At 39.1% G+C, this 22822-nt stretch overlaps 1 protein-coding gene across 1 annotated transcript in view; it reads left to right on the plus strand.

The window, feature by feature from the left end:
* Positions 1 to 857: 857 nt before the first annotated feature.
* The window catches only part of CDC14A (cell division cycle 14A), a 50291-nt gene continuing 28326 nt past the window's right edge, over positions 858 to 22822 (plus strand). Inside the window, exons 1-5 of the mRNA XM_056497858.1 lie at positions 858 to 1364; positions 1766 to 1856; positions 12089 to 12164; positions 17666 to 17758; positions 20015 to 20094. Of these exons, the coding sequence (XP_056353833.1) occupies positions 1259 to 1364; positions 1766 to 1856; positions 12089 to 12164; positions 17666 to 17758; positions 20015 to 20094 (446 nt within the window). The 5' untranslated portion in view covers positions 858 to 1258. The remainder of the gene's footprint in view (positions 1365 to 1765; positions 1857 to 12088; positions 12165 to 17665; positions 17759 to 20014; positions 20095 to 22822) is intronic.

The raw sequence follows: 22822 nt of genomic DNA on the forward strand, positions 1-22822 counted from the left end.
CACTGTCTTAGTTCTTCGCCTTGTTTGTAAAGCTTTAAAGATTATCCAGTGCTTATGACACCAGATTAAAAACTGAAGAGTCAGAAGTTTCACACTCATGTTTAGCCTCATTAGCAGACATACCAGGATTAATTATATGGACTGGTGGCTACACTAGGTTATTTATAGTGTAAGGAAAGCTGGTGATACTAACGTGAACCTCAGGGCTACATATGGCTTTGTATTACAACATCTTTTAAAAGTGTTACAGGTGTGGATTTTTTTGTTTGTTTGGGGGAAGAATGACATTTTTTTAACCCCTTTTTTTTCCTCACCTCAAGGAATCTCTCTTTAGTTGTAAAACTGAGACGGGCACTCTGCTCTGTTTGGCACTTACCAATTCTTTCTAAAGGGAAAAGGCGGAAGAACGCACCGAGTGCTCGAACCAGCGCGTTATCAGAGTTCCGCGCCTCCTGCTGTGCCACAGCGGCTCCGGGCCCGAGGGCGGCCGGCACCGCCCGGGCGGGAAGCGGCGGCCGCCGGGGGGTCTGAGGCGGGGCGCTTCCCGCAGCGCCGCCAGCTCATTGGCTGCAGGCGTAGCAGGGCGGCCTCTGATTGGTCAGGCGGCTTGTCCGTCACCACAAAGGGTGTCCCAGGTAGAGCAAAGGGCGCTCCGTCGGTCTCCCCGTGCCTGAGGTGGCCGCGCCGCTCCGCCCGCCTCCGCCCGGAGCGCTCCGGCTCAGCCCCGCTCCGAGCGGTACGGACACCCCGCTCGATGCCCGCGGGGCGCTGTGGCACGGGCCGCCCCCGGGCGGGGAAAAGCAGCCCCAGCGCGGCGGGGCGCGGCGGCGCCGCCCGGGCAGGCGGGGCGGAGGGCGGGGCTGTGCCGGGCTCAGGGTCGTTGCCTGCCGGAGCAGGGGCGCTGCTGGGCCGGGGAGCGGGGGGAGCGCGGGGGGCCGGTCACTCGCAGCGTCAGCCCTGGGGCAGGGCGACACAAAGGCTCCGTAACGCGGTTGCCAGAGCGCCGGCGGTCGCCTGGTAACCGCCCGCTGCCGCTTTATCCGGGGGCGTCTCCTGGCTGGGGGCGGGGTGGAGCCGGAGTCCCTGCGGGCGCTTGCCCGCCGTGTCCCGGGGCTCGTTCTGGGCTCCGCTCCCGCTCCTATGCGGGCTGCGGCCGCCGTGCTCGCAGCACCGTGGGCCCTGGCGGGCCGCCCCTCCGGGCAGCGGGTCGCGTCCCTGCGAGCGCGCCCCGGCCCCGCCGGCGCTGCCCTGGAGCGCCATGAGCTCGGAGTCGCCCCGCGCCTCGCTGCTCCGCGCCCTCTTTAAGATGGAGCCGGCGGCAGCCGCCTCCGAAATGCTGGGGGGAGCCTCGGAGTTCGTGAAAGGTGAGAGCGGGGCGGGAGCCGCCCCATCCCTGCCCGCGGGGTCCCGGAGCCTCCCCCAGGGAGAAAACCCGCCGCCCTCCCCCGGCTTTGCTGCGTGCCCGGCTCGGCCCCTTTGCCCGGCGGCTCCGCGGGCCCCGGCGCTGCTTTCCCCGCGCTGCCGGGCGAGCCGCGGGGCCGCACCTGTTGCTGTGCGCCGCTCGCTGGGTCGGAGCCCTGCCGGGGGCGCGGGGGGCCCGGCTGGGGCAGGGCCCGCGGGCGGAGCGCTCCGGGCGCTCCCCCGCCGCTCACGCAGCAGAAATAGGAGCGGCGGAGCCTCTTCCGCCCCGCGGTGACAGGCGTGCCCCGAGGCGGCGGCCGCCCGCCTTCGCTGTCCGACGCTGTGCCTTTAATCTGTCTTTCAGATCGCTTGTACTTCGCTACTTTACGAGCTAAACCGAAAAGTACCGTAAATACCCACTACTTCTGTACTGATGAGGAACTGGTCTATGAAAAGTAAGTGTTGTGGTTTGCATATTTAAAGTGATCACCTGATCAGTCTCCCCAACACACTGATACATTCTGTAGAATGTTTTTGCCCCATTGATTTGCTTGCATAGAATTTGAACATTAAGTTTGTCCCAATGTATTTCTTTATTAGCTGAAACTAGTTTAACAAGGTGGCTCGTAAAAAAAAAAAAAAAAAAAAAGACCCATAAAGACAACTGCAAGGCCAATTAAATGGCTAAATTGTAGTTGAGCTCAAAGAAGGATACCTGGGCCTTGTAAGATTTGTTTAAAACATGGAGGTCTGTTAGGACTAATCACACTTTCTGAATGGTGTTTTAAATAGAACTTACTTGGTATGAATAGATAAACAGTAGTTTGTCTTAGTTTTCCTATATTTTCCTGTATAGAGAGTATGAAGTCTACAGAGTCATAAGAATGCAGTGTTTAAATGTGCTTTTGAAGAGCATCTGCAACTTCTTTTAGAACTCTGGTTTTATTAGAGGGTTCTGAGATAGCACTTCTTTATGGCTTTTGTATCTTTAGAACAGCAGAAAAAAGGAAAAGGTTCATGTTTGTAAGACACTGACTTCACGTAGATGGTAAAAAAACTGATTATAGTTGTGAATACTATTTATTGACATAAAAAAAAAATCAGTTAAAGTAATAACTCTGTGCTGTGGCTAAAAAGTTGCTGCTCTGAACTGCATTCCAAAATCAACTGTTTGCTGTGTGGTGATATATACCTATCTGCTTGACATGGGGTGTGCTGCAGCAGAAGTGAAACAAAAAATGTGTTCCTATTTTAAATATAACTTGCTTTCCAAATGGTTTGAAGCAATTGTGAACATCAGCCATTCTTCCCTCCTTTCTCCAGTGGCCAGTACTGCTTCTGTGAAGATGTAAACCAATATTCCTTGGTTTTTATCTTACTTTCTATGCACAGCTTGTAGTTTCAGGGTATCTTTTCAACACGTTTTCTTATCTTAAGCTGTGTGTCTTCTGCTGGAGGTCACAGTGGTGTGTTCTCAAAGTTGACTTTTGTAGTGGGCTGCTTGGGTTGGGAGTAAGTTTTTAAATTATCATTGAGGAATTTTGGTTGGAAGGAACCTTTGGAATATCCTAAGGGAGAGTTGACCTAATATTGAAAGCAGAACTCAACTGGGGAAGATCCTGAGCAATTTGTGTGGTATGAAAGTGTTCCATTTGCTTTAAGAAAGGAAACTTGTATCTCTTCTAGACTTCAGTATTATGTTTTACTTCTTCATGTGCTTTTAGGAAGTGTGAAGGAATCTTATGTGGCATTTGATCTTGTGGTTAGGAAGGGGGAGCAATTCTGTACTGTTAGTTACAAATGGCTCTATTAACCAAGGCCTGTAACTGAGGTATTTGTGTAAGGACAATGTCATATTTTAAAAAAGTACTGAGAAATTTGAGGGGGGTGGGGAAAAGTAATTTTCTTTAACATGCAGAGAAAATTCTGTAGGTATATTCCTTAACCCAGTGTTAATTACATATGAGGGTGTAACTGATACCAGATATAATTACCAGGTAATGGAAGGAAGTAAAGTTTCCTTGATCTTCTAGGGCACCTCTGAAGACTTTGAACACTCCTGCTGTATGTTCTGAATTGATGGTTCCTAATCTGTTGGCCCATTTTAGAGTTGTTGTCCATCTGATACCCTTTTGTGCTCATAAAAAGCTAAAATGTGATATCAAAATAAGTGACAGTTACCAGGTGGTACCAATGAATTGTGCAATAACCTTTTACATATCATTGCTAAACTTTCCCCTGGTATTTGTATTGCAGCACCCATCCCTATCAGTGTACACAATATTTGGTAATAAACCCATGCCTGATATTAATTTTTTTTTTGCCCTCTCATATCCAAGGAAGTTTATATGGTCTCATGGAAGTAAAAGCAGGCGTCAGTAGGGTTACCATGTTATGTGTATTTTTGATATCATGCAGAATTTGGAAGGCTGGAGGTAAATTGAGGAATGGAATGTAAGACTCAGTTCTTGGGGAAGTGCTAATTTTACTAAGCTTCCCTTACGCTCCTCAGCAAGCTTGACCTGAGTCCATTGTGTTTCCCAGGCTGCACACGAAGTGGGGGCCTGACAGGGCTTGTCTGTAAGTAGTACTAGAGTGTAACTTTAGTACAACAGATCAGATGGTCTCCTCACTTACTCAAAAATGCAATCTTCTTTCTGAGAAAGTGATTAGAAGTATTTGTTGCCTGATAGCAAAATAAATATTTGGAAGTGAGTTTTGAAATGCTGTAGTTCAGAACAGTGTTTGCAGAGTCTTTCTTCATGGAAATAGCCTGCTTGGGTGGTTCTTGTGGTCAGAATTCCACAGCCACTTTTCCTTTTCAATCAAATGACTTGTTCAGAGAGTTCCTAGGAGGGGGGATAGGAGGTGTCTGCTCAGGCATGAAATCCTCAGCACCTGTGAGGTATGAAAGTAATTATACTAATACAATTGTATATTGATTTAACTTTGCTTAGATGCATCATTGTAGTGACAAGACAAAGATACTTCATTGTGTTTGGAAGTAAACTGCTTTTCTTTTGGCTCATATTCTGTTAGCTTGTTACAGAATTTTATTTGGCTGACTTTACAGAGGTGTCATTTTGCTTCACTGAAGTAGTATCTGATCTGAAAACCTCATGCATATGTAGGTTTGGAGTTGCCTGATTACAGAGAGCCTGTTACTGGATCACATAGTACTTAAAAATTCGCTGCCTTGCTTCCCTTTTCCCCCCCACTACTCCTGAAGGGACATAAGGAAGCAATTTTTATATTAGTACTATACCCCATTTATTAAACAGAAGAGCTGTAGTGCTAGATTTGATGGTTTGGAAAGTTTGGGGTTGACTTGCTCCTGTAGCTTTTCACGTGGTTTAGCACTAAATTATACACTAAGTGTGGTTATGTAATCTTGAGCACTTTAGCCTTCAGTTCTCACTGGAAGTTTTCAACTGTTCTAATGACTTCATAATACTGTCTTAACTTAAACATTTGCATTAAAAAGATAATAAAGACTTTCTTAAAACCATTTAAGCCTATCTCAAATGCTGGCTGACTAGGAACTTGCTACTGGAACTGTCACTATTTTTGTTAAATATGCTGCAATTTAACCTTGAACCTATTATGCCAGAGACATTACATACAAATGCCTCAGTTAAGAGAATAAGAAACCTGAATGGCATAATACAATTCTGAAATCTCTTCCTTGATACTTGTGTTTCTGTAAGATTTTCTCAGAGTCTTTCTGAAACTCTGAGGTTCCTCCTGAGAAAGTCTGCACTACTTATAAGGGAACAGAGTCTTTCAGAATAGTCTAGTACAGGTAACTATTGCTTCAGAAAAATGGAATTAATGAGACACAATCCATCTTGATGAAGATTGTCGTTTGGCAAATAGACAAACCTTGCCTTGGCAAGGCCTCAGTTAATGAGTTAGGCACTGGTAAGAAGCTTTTTATTCTCTAAGAATAGCGTCTTTCACGTTTCACCTTCCAGTAAGCAGATCTGGGTTGAGAATACTACACTTGACTGGTTAACTTGGCTTTCACACAGTTTTATCAAAGCAACTTTTAATGTCCTTTTTATTTCTGAGTAGTTTTCTCAAACAAAGTCAGAATTTAAATAATGTGAAACAGGAATTCTCTTGCTGATGAATTATAATGACAGCATTCATAAATCATAATGGTTTTATTCAGTCGTTTGTTCTGACTTTGGATCTCTTGTATAAACAGCTTTTGCAGATCTAATCTCTGACATGGTGTAAGCAGCTGTAGAAGTAGTAAATATGATAGTCTGTAAATCATGCTTTACACTGAAACATTCTTTCAAGCTATGGTATGTTACTTGCCCATTTCACAGGAGTCTTCATGAGAGCTACTTCAGTTATGTAGCAGTAGAGCAAGACTCTCAAGTGCTTAGCTACAACAATATTAAATGAGTACTGTTTCTTCTATTGCATGTGTATATGCACAGTAGCAGTTTGTCTTTCCTGTGAGAAGAGTAAGGGTTAGCCTGTCTGGTTTTGCTTTGCTTAAATGCTGCTTTTCTGTGGCTCTCCAGTAAAGGTACTGGCATAGGAAACCTGAACTTCTCAATCTTTCTGTGGCTTAAGGAAAAAGAAAACTTAAACTTAGCCTTGTTACAACAATCAGAGCTGTCGCTTCACACAGAAAGCAGGATTTCCTTGTTCACACTAGTAATTTTGAAGACTCAACCTTGACTATTGGATGACCAAGATAACTTAGTGAGATTAAGTCCAAAATTAAAACAAAGAAATTCCTTAATTTTATACATTGCTTTACCATGTCTGTCTTTGCTTTTTTGTAAGTAAAAGGTAAAAACATTTGCCAGTAGTATTGAGGAGATTTTTCTTTTGTTTGGAGTAAGAAAGTACCAGGAAAAAACAGCAGCTTTCTAAGCTCCAGTTTTATGTTGGATGGGAATGTGGTTTGTCTGGGAAATCCCTTATGTGCATCTTGGCCTCTGTCAAGATCACTTCTTCCCCAAAGGGAGCAAGGCTTCTGAAATGACCTGAAGATTCTTCTATAGGGCAACTTTTTATGGGAGAACTTCTTCATTGTTAATTTATTTTTGATATTAAGGAGTGCTGGATTAAAAAAATATATATTTGTGTATCTGGAATAACTATTTTAATTATTTATGACTCAGATCTGTGAGTTGTTGGGTTTTGAAGAATCGGGATCTTGAGGAGGACTTGGAACTTCCAAGAGGAAATGGACGTAATAGCTGGGGGGGTTTTGCATAATTCAGAGCCTCTGCATTATTCCTACCTTCAGATATTTCCAGGGTTATATTTGCTGTATCACCCTTTGTTCAGAAGCACTCAATCCCTAAGAAGCATTAAGCATTAGGAATTTTGTCTCAGCCCAATTAAGAAAGCTGCTAACAAATCACGTGTTGCTGGAATCTAGAGTATAAAAACAGTGCTCACCTTTTTTCATGGGCTTGAGAATTGGAGAGGAGAAACACTTTAGAGAACTGGAGCTGGAGAAAAAAGCCTGAATAGGTGAGATTTCCCAACCAGCAGTTAGGTTGTAATGAATGTGCAGACTGATCCTCTCTCATCCCGAGACTTTGTTTCATGTGAGAAGGGTTCAGCTTACGATTTGAAGCAAGTAGCTGAATAGTCAGGTGGCCTCTTCTGCAGCACTTGGGCCTTGTACTGTTTAGTGGCCAGGCTCAGAATAGATGCAGTAAAGCTCTTAGAGGGTAGTAACCTAGGGTAGAGGGTAACATAGGTAGAGGGTAGTTCCTGTGTATGAAAGAGAGGGAGGAGCAAGAGAAGAATGAATCACAATAAGAGAAATATTGTTTAATTTTAGTAGGAAGCCAGACATTTATAAAATGCTGAAAAATCAGCCAAATTTTGCAGTTAGGAAGCTGTATTTTTGTTATTTCTTCAGGTTCTCAGATTTTATCATTTGACTTAAGTAATTGCAAACTGGGAGGGCTCCTGTTTTGGCAGAAAAATGGCTTTATATGATTAGAAGCCTTTAAGAAGGCAAACTTCAGACTTTAATGAGTACTTGTGCTCCAGTTCTGGGATATGTACTCCAGAAAATGATTGCACTTACTAAATGGTGCCTCTGTTTTCAAGTTACTAAACCAGTGACTGGATAAGGTGGCAAACAAGAAACATCATACCTGCCCTGATGGGAAGTGAATGGCAGTATAAAACTACTGCTCTGCAGGGAAAAAATATCAGGCATCTAGAGTAAAATACAAGTAATGCATTTAGTCTTTGAAAGATGAGATCTTGGCCTGATAGGTTGACTGAGGTTAATATGGACCTTAACAAATTAGAGAGATGGACAATCACCAGCTGTTTGAAATTCCACAAGGGCAAGTGCCAGATTCTGCACCTGGGATGGGGCAGCCCTGGATATAGGGGCAGGCTGAGGAGTGAGAGGCTGGAGGGCAGCACCACAGAAAGGGACCCCAGCACACTGTGATTATTGGAGGTTATCAGTTCACTTAAAAGTCTCCTAGGGTATAGTATTCCTTCACTGAATGGCACCATCTAATCACTCAGGATGGAAAATCTGTTTATCATTTTTCTCCAGCACAAGAGTCAGAGATATTTAAATGCTTAAGAAAAAGTGATGTTTGCATTCAGAAGTGCTGGTTCAGGCTTGAACTGACTCATGGTACATTCGTCTGGCATCCCATGGAACTGCAGCTGGAAAAGACTTCTTTCTAAAGGGGTGTGGGCTGCATTTCCTTCACCATGAATTCCCTGAAGGATTTACAGTAACTGTTTGCATGACAGAGCAGAGCAATGGGCTGGTCTTTCTAAGGGGATGACCATTCCTGTGGTACAGTACAGCAAATACCTCAGATATTATACTGCAACAAATTACAGATAGGAAGGAATGGTTCTAGAAGTCTATTCTAAGGACAGAATAGATACCAGAAACTTATACTGTTGCTTCTAGGTGGTATCATGATAGTATTTGTGAAGCAGAGTACTTAAATGTTCAGCTACTGTATTTTGGGGTTTTGCTACTTGGTTTGAGAAGTAGAAGGATAGCAAGTCTCCATGGGATGAGGGGGAAGAATAATTTAAGGTATCATCTAGGTACTTGATTAAAACAAAATATATGTTAATTAATAGCATACCTGCCTTCTGTTCCTCTGGTTTCCAGCTCTAGATGACTCTCTTAAAAGGCTTAAGCTTCAGAAGCATTCCAGTTTCTCTTACTGTATTTAAATGCTTTGTTAAAACATCTAGATGTTTTAGAGGTGTAAAAGAGATGGCAGTAAAATAATATTGGATGAATTGTTATCAGTGACTATTTGACTTTTTTTACGTTGGTCTTCAGTTTTTGCCAGATAAAATACTTTATTCAGCTCGTGACTTGGTGTGTCATTTCATCCCCATTCCCTATGCCCCACCCATTTCCCATGTTCCACTTACATTTACTTAAAATTCTGGTCTTGAGATGAAAATCCTTTGGGTGAATCAGGATCAAGTGTCACTAATTCAAGTATAAAAATGGCCTTTTGTAGAAAAGTAGTGGGGGTGCATAGGCTTAAGCCCTTCTGCTTAAACATGTCAGAAACTGTATTTAGGTCTAGGGATGTAAATTGAAGAAAGATTTTGTACATCAGAGTTCATTGACTTCAGTACAGAGCCTTGTATTATCTTTCAAAGAGCTCTTTTGATTTGAAGATTTGTAAAGCACTTGTTTCACTTAGCCCCATCAAAGAAAGAATAATTAACTTAGTCCCATTTAGAGGTATAAAATGGAGAGAGGTTATGTTACATCCATTATTTTAATTTTCTGCCTTACATCTCAACCACAATGTTTTATCAGCAAAGGTAATAGGTGGTTTATACTGCCTCTGTGGTGGTAGGGAAATAACTTGGGAATTGGCAGTGGTATATGGGTAGTAGTGCTGATGCAGCAGGGACTGAAAGTGCCTTTCCTTTGATTGGTTTTGGATTCTGAGAAGTATCTTATTTCTGCAGCATAGACAAACAGGGGTAGTACCAGAGTCTTCAAACAGATGCTTCTATCCCCTACTCCAGTGTGTTAAGAGAAGCACAGGATTCTTAATGGTTCTTAGTGATGGAGAAATAGTCAAGGATTGTGAAATATTTAACCTGGGGGCTGAGAGAAGCTGAATAGCTTCATTTTATAGAAAGCCAATTACTTCCTGGATAGACTCAAATTTTATCCTTATACCCACCAAAATAGTAATTTGTCTTGTGGATAAGTTTGTAAATTGATTTTCATGTGCTTTTCCTACACTGCTGTTCAAATTTAATCATGTGGAAAAGTAGAAGTGGATATATGACTTCATACTGATGTTCTTTTAGCAAATGAATTATAATACATCTTACCATAAAGCATGGCTGTGTTTCTTCAGTTCTTTAGATGAACTGTGTATTCAGTTATATCTTTCTAATATTTTGCTCACAATGTTTTTTAAAAAGTATTCTGTATTATACTAACTATCCCATTCCATATTTTTTCACAATACTTTAAAAAGTATTTTTCCAAAATAATTTAATATCATAAGTTTTACTCTTCCATCTTATATTTAAGTGAAAGAATGCTCTAAAATTGATGTAGTAAGATAGGGTGGGGGTATTTGATTCATGTGTTAGTGCAGCTGTATGGGAGATGATGTTAGGAAGCCTTCTTCTATGGCTTTTCTAGGAGCTACATTCACTCCAGCTGTTAGAGCTCCAGTTTAAACTTCTTGTTTGTCTTAACTTGTACTTGTCCTTAGAACGTTTTTATTTCATCTCTATGAAAAACTGTTAGAGATAGTTTTGTTTTAAAAATAAGTACTGACCATATCTGGCTGACTTACCTAGGAAAAGATGATGATTTCTGAAGTTAAACCCTGCTTTCCTGGGGCTGCAATTTTTTCTTGGTTTAGTTAATTTCTATCCAACCTGCAAATTAAGTTCTGGTAGTTGGACAGCTTGGTCTTTTTGCCAGCTAATTAGCTCCTGTAATTACATCATAATGTTTTGTGCTGAACTGAATCTTAACCAACACTTGTGTTGTTACATGATATTGTGAAGTAGATGATACTGAAATAGGATTGGTGTGACAGGAAGGCTACTTGTCTTAGAGAGTGATCAAACTAATGTGATAGTCTCTTTTTACACTGGTCTTGGGTTTCTTGTTTGAGAGAATGTGGGAAGAAGGATATCAATAATATTATAAGCACTAAAAAAGAAGCAGCACTCCTAATTTGTTTTTGTGTCTGTGCAGAATGGGTGAAGCAGAAAGTACCCCTGTAGATAGGTAATCCCATGGGCTCAGAGCAAGAGCAGGTTGTTCAGATCCTGGTATAATTTGGTTGTGACTTTACAACCTCTCTGTGCCATTGCTTCCCGGTGTTTGATTGACCTCAAAGTGGAGGTTTTCTTTTTATGTTCAACTGGAATCTAATTCATTTTCCTGAAAAATAAACCCTTTGCCAGGGGGGAGAAAGCTTGATAGGTACTGCCATCTATTCTATCATGTAATTTCAGTAGCTTTTTACTCCTTCAAAGACTGTAAGTCCAGAACAGCTTTTTCCTTTGTGATTCCCCAAATAGTATACATTCAGATGCTGATGGCTTGTTTTGTGTATCAGTAGGCAAGAAGTTTCCTGTCTCTTTTATCAAAAAGGCTTAAGGCAAATCAGATTAAAGCAGTTGAAGTAGTAGTCCATTTTCACTGTAATTCATAAGGTGCTTCAATAAATTTGCATAGACCATCAAGATTAAGATTTTTATGCACAACAGGAGAATTACTGGAGGAAGTTTGCATCTTAAATTTTGACTAGTTTTGCACAATTCATGGAGAGGGAGCTCTAGAAGAGGATGCTGTAAGTTGCTTGCATACAGGCTGCTGTTATTTGTGAAGGTGCCTTTATGGAGGGTTTGCTAGGAAGAGCACTGTGCATTACTACAAGGAACTCCTGTTGTGCAATAATTTTCCTCTACAGATTACTGCTACTAGCTCTTACCTTCAGGCCAGACATTGTTGTTCAAAGGTAACACAGTTTAAAAATGTAAAAGAGAAACAGGAACAATGAGAACTTGGTATTTAGAACATGAGATAAATAATAACTTGGAAGAACAGCCTAGAGGGAAGAGGATTTGGGGGACAAAAGGAAACATAATTAGATGTAAAGTTTGTATGTAATATCTAATCTCTGGAATAGTGAAGGAAGTGATATAAAGAAATGAGCTTAAACTTCAGATGGAGATCAAGACTAGATGTTATTAAATAAATTTTATCAATATAAATTTATAAATTCTATTTAGCTTATTCTTGATAGCAGGTAATGATATATTCTCATGTAAAGCAGTTGTAGAATCTTTAGGATGACATCAGCATGGTTTATATGTATATCATGTCTCCAAGTTCTTCACTCCATGGTTTTAACCAAAACCTGACAGGATTATCATGGGATGAAGAAAATAATTCTGTAGTTAATGTGTGTATATAATGGAAAAAGTAGTTACTGGGCTATCTTAAACTGAAGCTACAAATAAGTTTAAATTAATTGTTACTATTGTCTTTTTGAATTAATCAGTAAAGGACTTACCTATTGCTCCATTTGTATGGGCTACTCAGTATCCTTGATTTCCAGCTTTAATTATCAACAGCATGCATGTTGAAATTTACTAAGCTCTTTTGTATAAATAATACTGTTTTGTTTGTTTTTTTTCCTAGTTTCTATGGAGATTTTGGACCTTTAAATTTGGCAATGTTATATAGATACTGCTGTAAACTAAATAAGAAATTAAAGGTAAGCTTTGTTTAAAAACAATGTTCCTATAGTTCTGTATTTTCAAATTGAAATAAAGTTAGCCTGTTTGAAAGTGGTTGTTAGGTGCTTACTAGCTAGATGGTTATTGCTAAGCTTTAAGGATATTCTTTGTGCTGAGTTTTTTTTCCCTCTGAAGAGTGAAAGAAGACAATATGCCCTCATTTTGGCTTAGGAGGTGAGAGGTGACTGAAGGCTGTGTTCATCTTTCTGCATAACCTAACACTTTCATGACAGTAGTAACAGTAGCTGCTGATTGTGTCACAGGTTTGTAGTTAATAAAGTGTGTGTTCTGGTCTGAATAACTGAAAAAGCAGCAACAAAAAACCCCCAAAACTCAAGCTACAAAATGTGGGTCCTGAAATCCCACTGTTTAAAGTAAGTCTTAGTGGAAAAGGGGAGGGGGGCAGAAGGCCTTGGGACTCAGAGCACTGCTTGGGTGTGGATAAAACATGGGTATGTTGTCAACACAGTTTTGATGACAGATCTAAATCATGGCATCACACTGGCTGCTTTGCCTAAATCCCAGCCAGACCCTCTGTACAGCTGCAGGTTTCACCTTCTCCAAATACTTGTGAAGAAGTGATTTGCAGCATGTATAGAAAATCTGTCAACTGCAAGAAATGAAACTGTTTTAATTACAAAATGCTGATTAATGTAACTTGTGGGCAAATAGTGAGGAGACCGTTTACTAAATATTAGATTTAAAATCTTTATCATATAAATTATTAGACCTGTTACTGACAGAAGGGGAAATGGGACAATATATGTGATTGCTTTGGCCACTTTTAAGAGAGTCCCTTTATTGAAAATGACATTATTTATAGGGGCACAAATGAAATCTTTAGTTAAGTTGATTCATGCTACCTGCTGCTTTCAGGGGTATGCTGAATTCCATGAATTCTTAAGTAGAGGTTGTGCAAATTGAGGGGCTTGTAGACTTACTACAAATTTCTTGAAAAAAAGAAGTGCTTCCAGTGAAAATCTACGTTGCTTCTTATTTTAAAAAAGTACTTATAAAGATAAAAAGTTAAATTCTACTCTTTGTAGTTTTGAATGCCTGATCTCATATTGGGAAAAAGTTGGATTCACCATTTGATAATGCTAGGCACCTTATAAATACATTATCACCTTATTTGCAGTGCCACTGTCCCATTCAATCACTTGATTCACAAACACCAATGATTCTTACTCAGTAGGAATCTATTTTTTTTTTACCTTAATTCTGCTGTTTGTGACTTTATATTTGCATTATTAAAAACTGGAGAATGCTTGCTCTGTGAAGCAGTTACTCCAGAGAAGAACCAGTAATAAAGCTACTATTCTAACTTCACTGTGCCCATGGGAGCTAGAGAGATTAGTTCTGTCTCTTCCAGATTTGGATTGTGACCGTGATCATTTTGGGACCTTAATACAGTCTCATAAATTATTATATACCTTCAATTTTGAACCTAGGTACCGAGAGTTTCACCCAGAAAATAAGTATGCAACTAATAAATGTCTCAGGGCTTTTTTTTAATGGTTCAGTATTAAACAGGAATGTGTCTGCAGTCTTTTTTCTTGTTCTAACACCATCGCCATGTTAATTGAATGAGGTAAGCTAATCATCAGAAGTGTCTTGTGAGCATGGTGATGAAAATTGGATGTTATGATGGGGAAGAAAACAAGGGAGCTAAATTGGAACTTAACTATTAACCCTGGTATTTGCAGGGTTGGTTTAGCAAAGTCTATTGTCAATTTTAATGTAACTTCTCTATTTTTTAAGAGTGAATGTACTTGAAATGCTGAGTGAAGGGTACAGCTGGCCAGGACCAGAACAGAGAGGTCTCCACTGGGAGAAAGTGCAGTTTGTTGCTGCTGGCTTGCCAGAGGCTAATTCCAAATAGGTTAAATTAAACTCCTAATAGTAAGAGAGAAAGGTAACCTGATAATGCAACCACTGGAAAGTAATACCTGGAATCAAACAGCTAAAGCTTGGGGTGCTGCAAAAGAAGTATAGAAACTTTTATATGGATGGGCTCCAGTGTGGCTGGTTGACACTACCCCTGGGGCAGGGCACTACTGCTGATGGAAGCTTTGCTCTTCTAGTAGTTAAAATCTGTGCCACACACTAATTTAGATGCCATCTGCAGTAGGTAAGTAGGCTTGTGAGACCCAGGGCTGAAGCCTCTGCATGTGTGTGCATTTACATGCCTCAGAGGAGTGCATCTGCTGGGGACTGTAGGCCTGGCTACAGTGACTGCTGCTCTGCTTCCCCAGGTGAGAATTTGTCACCATTTCTACACCTCATCCTCTTGTGTCTGTCCTTTACACGTCTCCAAGAGGAGTTCTGTGGCCTGAACCAAGGTGTTTGCAAGGTCATTCATGTCCTGTGACTTACCTGTCCTACAGCAGCAAAAGCTTGGTAATTCTCCTGTGGCACCAGGTGATGTGTGAGCAGCCTGGGATGAGTGTTTCAGAGGTGGAAAATGCACACTGGACTAAGGACCCTTGCCTTAAGGGTGGGGGCTCTGTGACCAGCTGCAGGAGTTGTTTGATCACAGGAGGTAAAAGACTGCAGATTTTCATGGGATGGTTGCTATTGCCATACTGCAATACTTTTGGGACCCTTAAACATTTACAGTGCTTAAGCCCAGGTGATTTGGTGTACTTGGTTGGTTAAGCACTTTTTTTGTCCACCACAGCACTTTCTAATCCTGTCATAAATTCTACAAGTAAATCTCTCTTGAAATCTACAGGGAATTTTTAAAAAAGAAAAGATATAATCTCAGCAAAACCCAGCAGGCTTTCTGTGTAACCTCTGCTTTTAATTCACAAGATTCTTTCAGTTCCTCTGGGATACATCTTGACAGACACGAAGTTATACTGTTAAAATTTATCTTTTAATGATGTGTGAAACCAATAAAATTTTCTCACTGGTAAAGAATATCTTCAGTGCTTCATAGTGTGTGTACCTTAGTTTTTTTGTGGGAAAGAGAGATTATTGGCAACTGTGTTATCTGCAGCTGTAGTTATTCCCTAGATGACCTGTATTGAAAAAGTCCTGTTGAAACACAGAGTTGTGCTGTGCCTAAGGGAGCTAAAGCCCTAATCCATTCAGGTGGAGCTCTGGAGCTGTAAAAACAGTAACTTCCCAGAACTGTTGGGAAAGCTCATTATTGAATCTGACCAGAGGAGTAGATGTAGCTTATTAAATATGGTCAGAAAATCAGTATTTTTTAAAAATAGATCATACAGCTTAGTTTTGATAATGCAAGTGCACTGATTTGACAAATTACACATTAATATTAACAGATGCATTGCACTGACACTTCAGCAAACACCTGGCTGTAAAACTTAATTTTCTGTTACCAGTGTGCAAATAAAAACAGTTGTTCATAAGCTCCTGAAGACTTAAATTGTGCTGTTGTGTTCTACTTCTTGCTATTCTATAAGGCATTACTGTCCCTTTCAATTTTGTGTTAAAACTTTCATCAGGATTCAAAACATTTAAATATTTCATATAACAAGGATTAAACACTCAAATTTTGAAAATTATGCAATAAAACTGATCCATTGTTTTCATATAAATATTCTGGAAACTGAAGATTATGGCTGCTTTGGGTACAAAAGTGTCTCAAAATTGGAATTACTTGATGCACCCATATGATTAAAAGATCCATTCTATAAAATAAAACAAGAAATATGGTCTTACTACATAGAACTTACTTCTCACTAGTTAGCTTTGCAGTTTAAAGTAGTATTTTAGGTGAACTGTAAACTGCTGCAAAGAACTTTACTTTAAAATAAGTAGTAGTCAATAAGTTATAATTGAAGTTCTGTCACTGTTGCATAACTACTGTAATCTTATCCCACCTACACATCATGGGTGGAATTGCAGTTAGAGAACACTAAAATTAAAAAATTGAGGTGGGGGAAGAAGGGAGGAATCTTAAAGTACTGGGATTCATTTTGTCAAGTTTTAATAATAATTGAATGCTTCCCTAATTAAGTAACGACTTCTGCTTTGTATGTTTGCATATACACTGAGAGAGATGTTGCTGTTGGCTTCAGGATACCTCTTCCAACCAGCTATTTCAGGAATTACAGTCTTATTTACACTCATTTGCATTAACTCTCGTTCCTTTTCCACCTCTGGAGGCTGTGCCTTGTAAGACCAGACTGGAAGGTGCAGTTAGAACTGCAGCTAAAGGTGCTGTTCCTCTGGGAGGTGGGAGCAAGAAACGCGCTGTGGTACCTACATCAGTTTTCTCCTGAGTTGATTGACTATTTGGTTTTTTGGAAAATTTGATTCTGTGGTTAAAACTTCTAAAATTTGCAGTGAGTTTTGAGATGAAAGTGGACATTGACAGATTTCTAGAAGTGAAATACAGTTGGCACTACAAATGAAACACTATTCTGCAGCAGTTATCTTATCTCCCTTTCCAGAATGTCAACAGTGTCAAGTGTTAAAACCCTGAAGTCCGGTAACAGCACTGGTATTAGGGCATTTTATAGAACATGCAACTTCAAAAAATAGAAAAATACTTCAAATATTTAGAAACAGAATCTAGTATATCTGTTGATGACTTCCTCAAAACCATAGAAGTGTTGTAAAAATTGGTCTGGAAAACAGTGGGGCAGTGGTGCAGCAGAGTATAATGGAAGTGTGGCAATTCATGAAGTTTCAAAAATCACTAATGCAGTAAATTGTTCAACTTGCCATTTTTAAGTGACAATAATGTCTCTTTCTGGCTTTAAATAGTTTTGCTGCAGCTTGTCATTATTGTTCTTTTCTGGTGCTTGTTGATTTTGTTTTCAATGGGAGGTTTGTACCCAGGATTCTGACACAGGCTTCTTTTCTTCATAAAGAAACAAGAATTACAAGTGTTACTAGTTTTGGCTTTGTCTTTTCTTCAGGCTTTTCTCTTATACAATCTTTTCTTTTTCTTTTTTTTTTACCTTTTAAAGTAAATTCTTGCTGTTGAAGATTTCTAAAGATGTCCATCACCTCATTTTAAAATAGTAAGATGGAAGTGTTTAACTTAGAAAATTACTGTGAAGGTTGATTGCTTGAATTTTTCTTTTGTCTTCTCCACAGAATTATGTGCTAAAGAGGTTTAACATACAGGAGGATGTTTTAGTTTGAAAATTTCAATGTCTTTAATCAGTGTTCATAAGCAAGTGTTTCAAATATTTAAGCTTGGGTGGGGGGGGGAACATCCAGTTTTTTATATTGAAGATTTTGGTTCAGTTCCACTTTATAGCATGTTTTTGTACAGCTAACCAAAAGATCTGCCCAGAAACAGTGGCTATTTCCCTGCATTCTTATTTTTCTGTGATACAAGAAGATTGTTCAGAGCATCAGTAACTTTTTCTCCTTTAATTCTAAGAACCTCTTGATAAGAATTTTCTCTGAATTTCTCTGAACAAACCTGTTTTGTAATTTTTGAGAAGTGATTCTGCTAAAGTATTTTTAAAATATATTATTTTCTTTTAAACAGTATTTCAGTCTATCAAGAAAGAAGATTGTGTACTACACCAGTTTTGATCAGCGGAAGCGAGCGAATGCAGCGTTTTTAATAGGTGCATATGCTGTAAGTATTTTTGATCACATGGATACTTTAACCTTCCTTAAGAGACTTCTGCTGTGTGTAAAATGGCTTCTCAGGGGAGATGGCTTTAGGGAGGATGGTCATTTCATTTGTCTCTAAGCTGTCTTTGAAAACTCTTTTGTATGAATTTTAGGGAAACCCGGTTGTCATCCCCTAACTCCATTTATATTACTACACTGGGAGTGTCTTTGGCAGATCCCCTGCATGTTTCTCCATAGGTTACCATTTTCTTGAATGCTGAAAATCCAAATAATTTGCCTCTAATTGACCATGCTAGGATGAATTGCTTCTCTTCTCATTGAAGAGATTCAGAATGGGAAGGAGAAAAGATTTTTCCTACAGCGTTCTTAAAGTTACTAAACCAGAGGCATAGTGATTATTGAATTGATTGTCTTTCTCATTTAGTTTTCAGAGCCTACCCAGAATAATAAACAGTGTGCTACAGCTCTACTGGTGTTTGAAATTTAATTGAGGAGGTTTGGTTTATTTGTTCTGGTTCCTTTTCCTTATAGGTAGCAAGTGGAGTGGATATATTTCTTTCTCATGATTCCTCTGAGTGTGTATTTGATAGTGATATCTTTTATTAGATTTCTGTAATGTAGTGAGAGAAGAAAGCTGTTAAATTCTTAACTTTGTAGTTTTTGTGCAGCAAAAGTCTAGATAATAGCAAACTACTATGGCATGTCCAGTTATTTGCATGCAGGAGTGCTTTTTCCTAATTTAAAAATTTAAATTCGATATTTCAGCCTTCCTTGAAGCATAAAGGGGTGGTTTACTAGTAATTTAAGCAGCTCTAGAGGGGATCTATTCTGTATACTTCTAATTTGTAAAAGGCAGGTGCAGGTGGGAAAAAATGAATCCAAATTGCATTTGAAATACTGTGGAAAACTGTTAAGGTGGACTTGGAAAATACCAATTCCCTTTTTGTTCTCTAAGCTTTTTAGGAAATAGAAGTTTTCTTGACAGCATATATGTGGGGCCAAGTATTGCTACAACATTTGCCTGGGTAATGACCTAACTGTGGGGATTTCCAACCACATAATCACTCAGAAGGTTGAGAACATAAAAATGAAAATGTCAGAGAAAGGAAAAGTTAAATGCTCAGTATTTATTGAATCTGGGTTTTATAAGTAGCAGTACCGCATGTTAAGAGTTACAGCAGTAACAGTGGGAAAGGGAAGAAAACCTTGTCCCTTGTAATAAAAAACAACCCCTGTAAGAGAATAGTTACTATCTATAAAGTAATTTTTTTAAGCTTTTTCATTGTTTCTTAGATACCAGTTCAGTTTATCCAAACTATTCAGAATGGGCTTTTTGAATTGTTAGGGTTTTTTTAAATTTGTGTATGTTGCAGAATGAAAGCACTCTGAAGATTCATCATATTAGATCAAAACTAAAGCTAAGTTTTGGTTGCTGACTTTTCATTGACACAGATGAGTCAGAAAATGTCTCCTTGATTTTTATTAATGGAATTCACTACTTTTTAGGTTCTGAAGATGTACTGTAATGTTTCCCTCTTCATTTCATTATCCTTACTCCTTCAGTTATTGCTTTGCTCTTGACATCTGTGATTTGATTTTTTTCAGGAGCTTGTTCAGTGTTTCTTTCCCTCTCCTCTTTATCTTTGCGCTCTTAATATTTTTTTTCTGTTTCTTCTTGGTGTCTTTATTACAAGCCTTTATGAGCTATGTGGACAGACAATGACTAGGGTGTCATGTATGCATGTCTTTGAGCAGATACAGCTTTGAAGGACCACAACTTCTGTCTAATAAAACCTGCATTATTGGGAAAACATGTACAAATTTGCCCCTGCTTCAGATTCACAATTCCTTGATTAGATGGGAACTCATCTTTTTCCTGAAGTTCTCTCAACTACGCTCTAAGGATCTTTTGTCTACAAGCAAGAATTTAGGCTTTAAATGTAAGCTATTGTACAGTAATTCGTGCAACATTAAAATCTCTCGGTTGCAGCAGTGACTTTTTTTTCAATTTTCTTTTTTTATAGTAAGGGATTGATGCAAAACAAAGTTTTTGATGACTTCTGTTAATACCTGAATCTTTTCTTTGTGTAGGCATGTCTTTTCTGGTCTGTGTATGTCACAGGAATTGGTCATGAAGGAGGATAACATGCATTCTTATGAATTTAGTGTGCTGGAGGAAGTTACTATCTGGTTAAAGACTTCTCAGACTCAGGGCTGATAGTTTTTTTTTTTTCCCCTCTTCCTCCATCCCTTTTAGGTTATATACTTGAAGAAGACACCAGAAGAAGCTTACAGGACACTTTTATCTGGATCTAACCCACCATATCTTCCATTTAGGTATGTGAACACAAGAAATGAGGCTACCTTCTCTGTTTTGAAGTTTGCTAAAAATTTGGGGTTTAGATTGCCTCCCAAAAAGGCGTTTCATGTCTGATATAGGCATTGTATGGAAATGACTGATCTCCAGAAAAAATATTTTTTACGTCTTGTGTAATTACTTGCTGTTTGTGGGAATAATAAATAATTTAGATTGATATAAGTCTTAAGTAAGACTCAGTCTAGCAAACTGTCAGGTTTTGAAAACAGTTCTTAGCATGTTTGTGATTTAGCATTTAAACCTTTTCTTCATGGTGCATCATGTTTTACTATTTGGAAGCCATTCAAATATTTGAGATTACCTAGTCTCTAGCTAGTGAGACTTAAAGGATTGAAGGAAGTTTTATGCTGTTGTAGTTTCTCTATTTTACAGAATGCATACTGTTATTAAGGTTATGGAATATTTTCAGTAAGTTATAGATAGTACAGAGAATAAAGACAGATTGATAGAAACTAAGGTCACATTGAGGCTTGAATCTAAGAAATTTTAGCTGTCATGCCTATCTAATAGAGAGACTTGCAGATATGTTTTATGATGTGGACTGTGAAATGCCCTTACACTTTCTGAATGAGAATAACTCATGGTATTCTTATGCAAACACTGGCAATAAAAGGCAACTGCAAGAAGGGCAATATCCTCTCTTTTAGGGGAATCAGCATTTTGCAAGTAGTGTTTACTGTTGGCCAATGCATTTGTAAATGTATACCTACCTTGTCTGTATCAAATTCCTCTGATTCTTCAGCCACTCAGCAAAGGAAGATCAGATTCTCTCTTCTCATGCTTAGCACAGAAGCTAGATGCAGTATAAATTGCTGGGCTGGTGGATTTTATGTCAAGACTAGTTTGACTAAAATCTTAAATCATCAGCTACATTTTTAAAAAAGGTATTAAATCAGTGATAGCTTTTATTGACAGAGAACTTATACACTGACCTGGTAACTGATAGCTCTCCAGAGCCCAAGAAGTTTACTGAGCTACTGGTATCCATACTTTTTTTAGCTAATTATGAAAGATACTTGGTATCATGCATTAAAAAAAAAATCAGTTATTTTAAATGTGTCAGTGTTTTTAACTTCTCTAAATTCTGTATAAGATACAGGGCTCATGATCTACATTAAACAATGTTTTGAATGTGCCTTGGCATTGCTTCCATGAGGATCTACTCCATGATCTTCCGAGGTACAGAGGTGGTGCTCACCTGCCTGCAGGTCTTTGACTTTCCCTTTTTACCTATTTTTTAAAATAGGAATGATGTTTACCTTTTTCCAGTCACTGGGGATTGGGCTTGACACTCATGACTCTTGAAATATGATGGAGAGTGGCTTTACATCACCCTCAGTCAGTTCCCTCAAGACCCTGGGGTACATCTCATCAGGCCCCATAGCTGAATAGCTGTATCTTGTTGACGAATTAAAGAAATGTACTGTTTGGGATTGTAGTAAATTGATGTGTCTTGAGGTTTTTCTTACCCCTGCCGAAGGTGAAAATTAAGGTGTGTAGAAAGAGGTTTTGACAAAGTGAAGAAACCTACTTGTCAGGTACCAAAATTGTAAGATGGAAGACTTGCCTTGCAACTAATTCCTTACAATACTGATGTTGACAGAAGTAGCAATAATAAGAAAATGCCAGTTCTGCTTGACTGGGAAGGGACAAATGAAAGTAATTGTCTCTGTGATTTCTTGTGAGACTGATTGGAACCACAGTAACAAATCACACAAAACAATTTCCTATTGCATGTTAATTGATTATTCAATGGCAATCCTTGTGAGTTTGAATTAATGAAATTTTATTCCAAAATAGAATAGTGAGCTACTCTAGAATCAGCAAAGGAGATCTGATGAGGGTCTGCAGTGGGGCCGTATAGATTAGATAGAAATGGGAAAGAAATAATTTAATCATCCTCCCTGGTATTTCAAAGCCTTTGAGACATTTCAAGACATAACCCAATTGTCTTACCTCTTTCCTCATATTTAAAGTCTACAAAGAAAATAATTTGGAAATACTAATCTTTGCTATTCAGTATTTGTTGACTTGAATTTACTCTTGCAGCCTTAGATATTACATAAGTTCTGTGGTATAGATTATCTCCGTTTGAATAGTTTGTTTATCAGTGAGCAATGATCAGTTAAGTATTACAACTGGACTATTTAACAGGTTTGTTAATTTGATACCTGAAGTGTCCTCTATTTGAAAAAAAAATAGACAACTGAATAGGGAGAAGCTGCAGCATTGTCAGATTCTTTGTGGGATACTGAGGTAGGTTTACATGAAGTGATCACTGAATCTGATCTACTTTTATGTAGCTCGGTGACCTCAAAAAGCCCTAATCGGCTTAGGTCTTCAGCTGCTATTTCATTTAAAGAGAGCTTCAGCAAATACAGCTCAGGGTAGAAAGAAATCACTCCTCTTACAAAATTCATGGAAATTTATTTTGTTTTGTTTTTATAATAGAAAAGCTAAAGATAACTTGGCAGGATAAGGCACTGCTGTCTTTGAGACACTTTTGTCTTATTTTTGGCTGATTCACTGTCACTTGGTGACGCTCTAGTCTTTTGAAGATCTTATAATGTATCTTCTCACTTCCATTTAAAAGCAGTGCTAACACCAGTTAAAATTGTCTTGAAAACCAGTTGCCTACTGAGAAGCAGATTTTCAGATTTTTACCTCAAACTCTTTGTATCACCGAAA

The sequence above is a fragment of the Oenanthe melanoleuca genome, chromosome 8 (genome assembly GCF_029582105.1).
Source record: "Oenanthe melanoleuca isolate GR-GAL-2019-014 chromosome 8, OMel1.0, whole genome shotgun sequence".
NCBI classification, from domain to species: domain Eukaryota; kingdom Metazoa; phylum Chordata; class Aves; order Passeriformes; family Muscicapidae; genus Oenanthe; species Oenanthe melanoleuca.